Raw genomic sequence first — 11121 nt, 5'->3', positions numbered from 1 at the left:
ATTTCCTGGCAATATCTTTGGGTGATTTCAAGTTCAGTGTTGATCTATTGGTGTTGTTGTTAGGTCAATTTTTACAGGAATGGTCCTGAAAGTCACTCATTAGTTTTTGAGATGTCAATAATGCGATCTGGATCAGTTTTACAAACTCTGGATAAGTTATGGAGCTAGGGGAAGCAATCCAAATTCCAACACTAGACTTGAAATCACCCACTGGCCTTCAAATATAAGAACATAACCAATATAACATGTTCAATAAATAATGATAATACTAATAATACAAGACATGCTAATAACATGTATATTCCTCTGTTGAAATATCAAACTTCACGTAAATCTGTAAAATATTCTGGAGTAATTACTTGGAATGCAATACCTGATAATATAAAAATGTCCCCATCTATTGCCTCATTTAAACGAAAGTATAAAATGCATCTCATGAAGGAATCTTAATATATATATAATTTACCCATCACAATTCAGACATAAATGTACCCCCCTTTCTCTCTCTATATTATGTATATTTCAATATGGCTTTGGAGCCCAGCCTTTGAAAGGCCAATGGCCTCTGCTGGCTCCCCCATATTCTTGGTATTGATATTCATATGTTTTCTTTTTGTAAATATTTGATTGTATTTGAATGTTTTTTTACCAGAAATGGAAATAAATGAATGAATGAATGAATACTTGCTTATAGTGCTTAACACTTACTTTATTCGTAATGCAGCATAATAAAACAATGTTTACAGAATATTTTCCACTGTATGGAATAAACAATTAATTGCTGTTATCCAAATTCGAAAACATGACAGGACTTTGACAAAGCGAAAAATTAAGAAAATTACTTTGAAATAAAATAATTACTACATGTATTGTACAGGAATATGAACAGAAGTTATTCTGCATATAAAGAGTCTGTAACTAACCATTACTGTAATGGTTAGTTGGGGGGGGGGGCTCCAAGGCTTTCTGTCGTATTTAATATAATATATATCCACAATAACCTTGCCCTCCTGCCATCTTCATCAAAGTACTCCGGCACCTCTCCTGAGTTTTAGTAGAGCATGTAATATTGTACACAATTCATCTCTTGAAAATACAGCAAAGTGTCAATTAGCAAAAAAAAACTTAGTATTAAAAGGAAAAAGCAAACCAAGCAATCACTTACTGAAATCGCATGATGAATGAGAAGATTCATAAGAAACTCTACCATCTTATATAAGATGATAGTGTTCATAGTAACATACAAGTGGAGCGCCTCTGGCAGTCTCGCCCACATTACGCGATTCAATATAGCAGCAGTGCTGACTTTGGAAACAACTATAAAATAATCATTCACAAAAAACACCATTCGTGTGATGATGAAATACTGTGTTCATTGACCCTAAATGGCATTTGAACTCGATCTTGTGACCGAAGACTCATGCAAGATGATCACTGATACTTGATCACCCTCATATCCACATTTCATGAACTAGATCCATAAACTTTCAAAGTTATGATGGCAATTCAACATATACCCCTCAACACGGCCAAAGTTCATTGACCTTGGTCATGTGACCTGAAACTCGGGCAGGATGTTCAGTAATTACTTAATTACCCTAGTATCCAAGTTTTATGAACTAAGTCCATATACTTTCTAAGTTATGATGACTTTTCAAAAACTTAACCTTTAGTTAAGATTTGATGTTGATGAAAATGGCGCCTATAGTCTCGCTCTGCTACGCAATCGAGAAAAAAATCAAACATCATTTATGTATATTTCACCAATCATATTACTTACTTTAGATATACAATAACGATACATCCATAATTGATTAGCAAGAGGGCAATAGTTTTCTTAGAGTTGACATGTACTTGAATACCTTGTTTCTTTGTAATACTGGTTATGACTGAGTTCTTATACCTGATAAGGAAAAATATACTCTTTTTAAGTTATTAATTTCATTTCATTCTTGAAAGTATATCAGAAAAATCAATCTCTAGTATGTAAATCATGGCATCAGAATTTTGATCATCCTCTTTCTTTCCTTTATAAGTCTGTGAATTCTGTTTTTGTGAAATCATGATGCTAAAATAAAGAAACCACATTCTATTCTACTAAACATGATCTCGTAACACAAACGTTAGCAATTAATCAGTGACAACATTTTCTCCTGCGACATTTGCTCCGGTGTTAATATCTCAGTGGCCATAGGGTTAAAGTTAGGACTGTAAGAGAGTACAAATGTATTTGGTTCAGAATAATGTGAAGATATATTTTCCATCACAGCAATTGTCGTCATAGCAATAGTCACAGAACCGATTAATTGTACGCTTTATTATACATTGTAGTCAATGCAATTAATCATAAAAAAATTCCAACGATGATCACTATCAAGGCTTTGTGTTACAGGCCTATAGTCGGGTATTCTGAATACTACTTCTAGCCTTCATCTCATCTCCATTAGTGTGATTGTCCATTTGTCATAGTACATTTTTAGATCATTCTTGTACAAGGTCAAAAGTAGTTGGGTAAAGCACCCCACTATCAATTATTATGTCATATGAATATAAGATTTAACAATGATGCAGCAATGTCAGAATATTGACCCTGCTCCTTTCCTCAAAACAGAATCAACAGACAAACCTCATCCATCACATTTCAAAGAGCCCCGTTTTGTCTCTAAATTGAATACTTAATACACAAGGGTTGGGGCACTCAGTGACTTAACTATACTCTTAAAGGCACCATTTTTTGAAAACCAACCCTGAGGATAAACACATCATTTTTTACTAGTCAATTAACCCTATTGACATATTTCAACATTTTCTTGTGATTCAGACTGAAGTGTAACCCCTGAAGAAAATAAGATAATCAATTAATTTTTATAGTCATACTAAAATTCTGACCAATTTACAATTTCAAGTATAAGAATATCCTGCACATGATTAGATCATGATTTGACAAACTCAAAATTCTAGCTTAATATACACAAGAAAACACTTTTTTTGAATTTTCCCCTGGATAAATAGGTGGGCTGTACCGTGATCACAAAGTTAAAAACCATCGTAATACACACACCTCACGGAAGAAGGATAGAAAATCACATGACATAAATCACCTTTAAATGCCATACACTGTACCTCTCTATGGATCTTATGATTATAGCTTTGGTTTTGTTTTGGCTAGTTTGTAGATGAGTTGGCAGACATCGTCAAAGATCTCTGGTTGTACTCGCTCTCGGACTCTTCCGATCCAAGCCTTCAGTTTTGGTCTCCTGTCTATCGTACCGTACCCACAGGGTTCAATTTGTATAACCTGTAAATAAGTTGAGCATTAAAGACTTTTTAATTTTTGGTAAATCTTTTAAAAGTGGATACTACTGTTCCAGATATGTCTTAAAAATGTTAGGATGTAGGTGATATGGAAAGAAAATGTTTTAGTGGATGTCTGTTTAAGTCAGTAGTCCACAGGTTTATATCCGGTTTTGTCCAAGTTGACCGGGGGGGGGGGGGCAAATTCACCTTCAACACTTGTTACATTCATCTCTACTCCCCTTCAGTGGCGGACCGTCGGACCATGATCCGAGGAGACAAAGCACGGGAGGGGCAATGTATTGTAAGTGAACAATGGTGTGCCCCTCCAATGCTGTGCCCCTCCAATGCTTTGTCTCCTCCGGATCACGGTCCGCCACTGCCCCCCCCCCCTTCATCCACATCTATGTTGCAGTAAGTCCACTGAATACAAAATAAACCACCAAATACTATGCACTGATTACTAACAGAATATCACCTCAAATACTCTCTTCGAATTAGTTTTCAAAAAGCCCTTTTTTTCAAATGAATTTGAAATTTTGCAAAAAAACTTAACCTCCTCCATTGATTGAAAAAAAAATACTCCCAAGAATTTGCCTTCATGATTTAATTCAGAAAGTGGATTCTAAAAAACAATCATGGTACCTCATTTACTCCAAACAGGTCTGCGATGCTGATGTCATCCCCACACAGGAATGGTTTGTCCCGAAGGAAGTAGGTTTCTATGTTGTCTAGGGTCTCTTCCATCCGCTGAATATCAGGGGCTAGGGCGGCAGGGTCTGGAGGGGTGCCAGTCATCCGAGGAAAGATTACCTAGTTTAAATAAATGTATAATTTAGGAAAAACAGATATGAGGATAATTAATTTCCATCTAAAGTATTACAAGCACGGAAGGAGATAAAATGAGGGTGCAGGACAGAGTCAGATAGGGAGAGTGAGATAGAGAGAGAGAAGGGGTGAGAAAAGGAGAGAAGAACAGAAAGAGAAATATGGAAAATACATTATTTTTAACAAAACTAGAAAAGAGAGAAATAGATAGTGGAAAACAGAGATAAGGGAGATAACAGACGGGTGAGATAAGCCAAGTTTTGAAATTTGAAAAATATCTTTGGTACATCCACGCACACTTCAAATTTATGATTAACTGCAGCATGGTAAGGAGTAATAATTCCATGGTTTACATGTATATGATCTGATAATGAATGGCATATTTTGTCATGGTTTTCCATTTAATTAATTGGTATTCACACAATATAAATGATCAATGCCTAGTTATGCACTTTGACAAACTTGAAAATACACGATGCAGCACACAATTTGGAATGTGACTCACTTCTGCGAGAAATACTTTGGTCATACGTGGTCTCGTATTGAAATGCTGCCAATCCAAATATTCATTGACCCTTGACCTGGGCTGGAGGCTCTTGGGATACCAGTGATCCGCACAGTCAAACTTTTCATGGAGATACTTTGTGATGCTTATACTTGAGAGGTCAAGAATTTAAAGAAGACAATAATACAAGGAGTATTATAATCAGTTTGCATTTCATCTGTTCAATTTCATTTCATAGTATTATTGGCGTGGAATTGGGATGTGATCAGACAAAGCTTTATAGGAAGGCCAAACCATTGAGAGTCAACATTGATTCCACCCTTATGTTTTTCTGATAAAGAATGTTCCGGTGCCACACTGGATGGACAAAACACTTGTTATACAACATCCTTGGTAGAAGATTTCTTCTGAATTATCACACAATTTCAGGATTTGGGTTACCATAGAAACTGATCAAGTTTTTCTTGAAACCTTCATAAAAACATGGGTTTTGTAATACAAGAGCACGTACGCATTATGAGCAGCATGGAACTTCTCTTTTGACCTCTGATATATGCAGTATACAAATGGAGTAAAGCAGGTGGGTGTTTCATAAAGCTGTTGGTAAGTTAAGAGCAACTTTAAGAACGACTGGTGATCTTTTTTCGTGGTAAATGATATATTCATTGGCGATGGTTAAGCGCGTAAGAAAGGATCACCAGTCGTTCTTGTTCTTAAAGTCGCTCTTTACTTAGGAACAGCTTTATAAAACGGCCCCCAGGTATGGCCATTCATGAGGTACAATGTATTTTATACATGTCTGCAACAGATACACATGTTGTGAAAATATAATGTGATGCTGTGTATAGATTGCATGAATAGTATATAATATGAGTCTTTGTCACTTCAGGGTTGGAGATTACCTACAGGACATATCAGATACTATCACACTTCTTTTTGATGTCTTGATTATGAGAGAAATTATTACTGTTTAAAATACTAATGAAGTGCAGTAAGCAGATCTATATAAAATTGGATATATGGTAATTTGTAATGAACCTAAATTCCGAGATGAATATTATATGTGGGTCATTCCAAGAGGTTAATTTTTCTCATATTGTATGTTCTATTATCACAATAGTTGTCCATATCAAATTACAAAATTTCCCTTAGCCTCCATAATCTTATAGACTGAAGTACTTCTATTTGACAAAGTTGCAATTACATGTAATAACAATTGGCCATTGATGAAGTTAAGGGTAAGATAATATACAGTCTACATAAAGAAAGAGCTAAGTGAAAGTATTCCACTGACATGGATAAACATCATGATAAGAGAAAATGCAATAGAAAAATATTGGAATCACGTACCCTCAGCATTGTGATCCATTTCATTAAACCAAATGACGTTTGGAATTTGGACACAAAGCAATGGCCATGAGAGCAAGAAAATGCCTACTGTCCTTGTGCTTTCTGAAAGTTCTACTTTTTGTACAATATTGGACTACAGTAACTAACCTGTTTCAAAAAGACCTTTGCAACATTTAATCTTGTGTTCATGTGCTGCCACGCCAGGTACTCATCGACCCTGGCCCTGGCCTTTAAGTCTGCAGGGTACCAATGATCAGGGCATGCATACTTGCTCTGCAGATACTTCACTATTGCGATACTGCATGAATCAGAGAATAAAAGAGGGTTCACAATCGCAGCAATTTAACAAAATCTTTTCACTCATAAAATTGTAAGAATGGGATAGTGTAGGCATATATCTGATATAACAATCCCTCTTCTGCAAAAACAAATTTGAAGGGGTATAAACACGGATGTCATAGGGAAAGGTACTTCATTCATTTTCAGATTTCTTATGGCAAGCTGCTGGTGATAAAAAAGAAAAGAAACATGTTTTAGAATTAAGATGCATTACAACTGGATCATGTATACCTACTGATTTAACAAGCTCTTCTATGGGACATCTAGGAACTTTTGACATTTGGTTTGGACAAACAGCCCATGAAAGAGTGTAAGGACATTCCACAGTTAAAGTGAAATCCATGTCATTTTCACAAAATTTTTCCAATAGTTACTTAAGCATCTGATTATTCCAAATACAAAACTTAACATGGGTTCATGTGCTTGATTTTCTGCTATCGAATTTTCAAAGTTCACCCAATTGGAAGTTCTTAAGAAATGTGCATTCAAAAGAATTTTGCATTTCTAGATCTCATGAGATCACTTCGTTGAGTTTAAACCTCAGTCAGAATCCATCAAAATTTCATCAAATTTCACAGTATAATTCACAATTGTATACGTCAGATAGGGACTCCATTTATATTTGTTCGATCTTGTAAGTTGAGCATCACTGTCAATTCCTAAAAGTGGTGTGAAAGAGGACCAAAGCATAATCTAAAGAAAATTGATATTTCTTTAATAAATTTGAGAAGTACAATAAATAAACTGTAATTTATTCAAAACCAATGTCATTTTCACAAAAATTTGCAAAGTTGTAGGGGAATGGGGAAGGTTTACTTAAGAAGTGTATATATTAAAACATAGGGGTCTATGTGCTTGTTTTCAAACTATCAGCACTTTTATAAGAGAAAACATACTTTTTAAGAAACACCAAAATTGTGCTAAATGCTTTATATGTAATAATTGTAAGGAAAAATTTCGATTTGCTATTCCATTTGTTCAAACTTGAGGTCATATTTGTCATACTTTGCAGCAGTGCAGAGTTAAGTATTCTGAAATTGTAGAAGTATTTAAAAAAATTAGTCCACAAAATATTTTCGGCTAATACGGTTCATAAAATAACAAATCGTGTTTGCAGTTGGAATGCAGATACTGGAGAAAATCAGTTAATCCCCTGTTCGTCCATTGTGACGTCAGTGCACATAATGTGAAGATATGCACAAATCTTGATGCACACAAACATAGCTGCGGAACGTCAATATTCAAATTCAAGCCCCCCCCCCGAAAAAAAAAAAAATCTGTAACATATCTATCTATAACATACCTCTCGGTGAGTTTGAAATCTCCATCTTGCATCGCTGGAATTTTCTTCATTGGATTAACAGCTGCATACTCCTCAGATTGGTGTTCAACTGAAATTTTGAAAGGGTAGGCCTATATTAGACAATATGAAATCCAAATCACCAAATGTCAAATATTTATAGAGCTAACTTCATACAAATGTGCCTGAAATCAGTCAAAACATCTATAATCATCACTGCATCTGCTCACAGTGCAAGTGACTCCCGGTCTAATTCCCACTATGAAACAGTGCATTATATCATGGCAGATAAAAAAAGACTAGTTTGCTGCGTTTGCATATATAGCCTATGGGCAGCTGAAATCTATCAATTTGGAGATTTTAAAATTTGTTTACTTTTCGAAAAAAAAAAAATCCTTCACAGACAGCTAGCCATCTCGCACAGCGTAACAGAGCTGTATCCCATATATGCTTGATTTATCATTCCTCTAAAATTATTTTACTGAATAATTGATTATAGCCTACATTGAATCTTATTTCATCTTTGTAAGGTGTTAACAAATATGTATTGTAGTCAGGGCCAGGGGTAGAATATGATACCGGTAAGTTCTAACTTAAATAAAGCAGCAAACTCAGATCATCAAACCAAAGTCAAAGGGAACAAGTGAAAATGAGAGAAGACACAAATAAACTGAAATGAAGTAAAATGAGTAAACAAGTTTGTTTTCTAGAAAGCTGCTTTGCCTCGCTAAAATGATAAATTCATAATATATCATTTATTCAAATTACAAAACGTAAAATCAATGAATCAGAATAGAGGAGCCAGCTTATAAAGTGTAGGAGTACAGACTACAGTACAGACCCAATTCATAAAAAAAAAACGATTAGGGATAATGAGATGAAGATGTCTGGGCGATTATGTAATAATGGGGACAGAAACTAAGGAGTCGAGTCAGGTGAGGGATGGAATGAGTGGAACACCTGAATAGAGTCTTAAAAAGCTGGGGTGGTATTCTGAGGTCATTTTATCTTTAAAATATTTTATTTTATCTCTTAAAATGAAATTGGTATTCTGAGATGAGATTTTATCTCTCAGATAAAATATTAGATTTTATCTTGCATATAAATTTTATCTTGCGTATCTACAGATGATACGCAATAAAACAATGCCTGCGTACACATACCCATCGCGTATCTGGCCATTGCAACGCAGATGATGTGCTTGCGCCCATGTCACTTTGAAGAAATAATGAAATAAACTTAAAAGAGGGTAGAGGCTATTTTATCTCTGCAACGTTGATTTCACCAATATTTCTAGGTGAATTAACCCCAAATAATGACATGAAAATGAAGAAAAATTATATATTTATTGAGAATAACACCTTAACGTTGTTCCTGTACTGCTGTACAATCAGGGAGTATTTCATAAGACTTTTCTTGACTAATATTGTCTTTGAAATGATGCTTGAAAAGATGCGATAAAGACTTCGAAAAAAGATGAGAGTATTGTCCTTTTTGTTAAAACGAAATCTCCGTAAAGACACGTAAGCGTATAAATAATGCAAGCGTATTTGAAGTCAATAAATTGACGCAATCTCACCCCTTCGCCACACCTACTGGCGGAATGGATTTTAAATGGTTGAGTGATATGAGAGAGCTATAAAAGCGCGTTTCTAATTGGATATTGATTGAAAAATAGGTGTGTCTTACAAAGATAAAATGAAGATAAAATGGTTCTCAGAATACCAATTCGGAGAGATTTTATCTCACTATTATTAACGGAGGGTATTTTATCTCACTGATTTTAACGGAGATAAAATATTTTATTTTATCTGAGATAAAATGGATCTCAGAATACCACCCCTGAGCTCCGAGCTCCCTGGGCATGCTGGGTTAACGTGCGACCAGTGTACAGTTCAGTGCGTGCGACACTGCTCGAGCGGAAACCATCGACACACGCCCCATAACTCTGGCAGAGAGAAATAAGAAATGGGTGTTTCAACTTACATTTTCGCATGGCTATCGGACACGGAGTGTAAGGGATCTTGTTTGTTCTCACAAACATCAAAACCGACCTCGCAGGTTGCGACATGATGTCGTAGAATATCTTCACAGACATTACTGGGACTTATCTGTACACTTAAATGTGAAAAAAACGAAATTGTACTGGTTTTCTAGAGTCACTTTTTTCCAGACTCCACCAATGCAATGATCCACACATTACTAATGGCGCATGCCGGCCCTCCCTGAACCTAGCTACGTACGTACCTAGGCTAAGCGCAGGCAAACCGCGGCACGCCGGACCGTGAACCCGAGCTGTGATTCCCAGGGCCGCGGCTCCGAGCTCCAGTTTTGAAAACAGACCCATAATTGTTATTCCGGAGGAGGGTAAATTTCGCCGGACGCCCATATCATGCAGGCTGATAAACCCCGGGATAGACCCCAAACCATATTTGTCTCCAGATTCGACGTACATTATCAGGTTGGGGAACATCCTGGTAGAAAACTAGAAATTGTGATGAAACCCCAAAATTCAGATTTAACGTTGCCGGGCTATATTGCCACATCTTGATACCTTTTGACTTTTAATTTTTGATCAGAGCATTGTTTTTAGATTGTAAAATACCGGTACCCATCTTGAAGGCCGGCTGAAACAAAAACACTACTGTACAAAATTTTATAAGAAGTGTGAAGGTAGGACACGACATCACAATCAGCCACCTGTACGTGCAAGCCACCTGTTCTACATTGTGATTGGCGGAAAGATCTTACATTTCCATTATGACATCACAAACAACTCGCATGAATAGTACGCAATCACGTGTTTATTGCTGTATGATTGGCTACAAGTTGGTCGACAGGGCGATGATTGGCTGAAAGTGTCAACGATTCTTCTATGACGTCACTTTAAGTTGCTTGGTTGTTTCTTGTGCTACTGTATATGAGTTATGTAAACAAACAGCTAGCTCAGTGAATCATCAATCAAAGGGCCTCCATGCCATACCTCTTACACGTCTTAATTCTTTAAACTGTGAAAATGTCAAAGAATTAAGTGAGGACAAGTTGTCATTTAATTCCAGCAATTGAGGTGAGACATTTTGATTTTGAGGACAGAATTAGATTGAAAAGGAACTTTTTATGGCAGTAATCATTTTCATGAGTAAATCATGTGAACGAGTCAAGGTACTTTAAATCTGAAAAACTTGGCACCATAAGTACTATATAATTGTTGGTCAAAATAACTGCTGATTATAATGTCGTTCATTGTAGGATTTTGCACCACAGAGGGGGGAACCTAATATTGGTGCCCCCTGGGAACTTTTCGGAAAATGGCGCCCCCATCCGCCAGTCAACCACAGCTAGGTGCCTTAAATGCATGCTGAATTATCTTAATTCACAATCACGCGAAAAAAGTAATCGAAGACCACCGTTTTTTTATGTGTTCATGAAAAAAGTACCCATGAATATGTTGTAATACCATGCACTTTTAAAAAAATAATAAAGGCGACCAAAAAGGATAGAATTT

General features: G+C 36.0%; 1 protein-coding gene across 2 annotated transcripts; it reads right to left on the bottom strand.

The window, feature by feature from the left end:
• Positions 1-1688: 1688 nt before the first annotated feature.
• Positions 1689-9835, bottom strand: LOC121408423 (glutathione S-transferase theta-1-like). Of its 2 annotated transcripts, none has more exons than XM_041599902.1 (5): positions 9603-9835; positions 7620-7707; positions 6125-6275; positions 3940-4107; positions 1689-3298 (listed from the first exon to the last, which is right to left on the bottom strand). In XM_041599902.1, the coding sequence occupies exons 1-5, from the start codon at positions 9712-9714 to the stop codon at positions 3143-3145; spliced, it is 675 nt and encodes a 224-aa protein (XP_041455836.1). In that variant the 5' UTR covers positions 9715-9835; the 3' UTR covers positions 1689-3142. The 2 variants fall into 2 exon arrangements, with proteins under 2 accessions (XP_041455836.1, XP_041455837.1); XM_041599903.1 differs by lacking the exon at positions 6125-6275 and adding an exon at positions 4628-4778.
• Positions 9836-11121: the final 1286 nt, after the last annotated feature.

This window comes from Lytechinus variegatus, chromosome 2 (genome assembly GCF_018143015.1).
Source record: "Lytechinus variegatus isolate NC3 chromosome 2, Lvar_3.0, whole genome shotgun sequence".
Taxonomy (NCBI): Eukaryota; Metazoa; Echinodermata; class Echinoidea; order Temnopleuroida; family Toxopneustidae; genus Lytechinus; species Lytechinus variegatus.
Note: the sequence above shows the minus strand (reverse complement) of the source record. Positions and strands in the feature narration are given on the sequence as shown.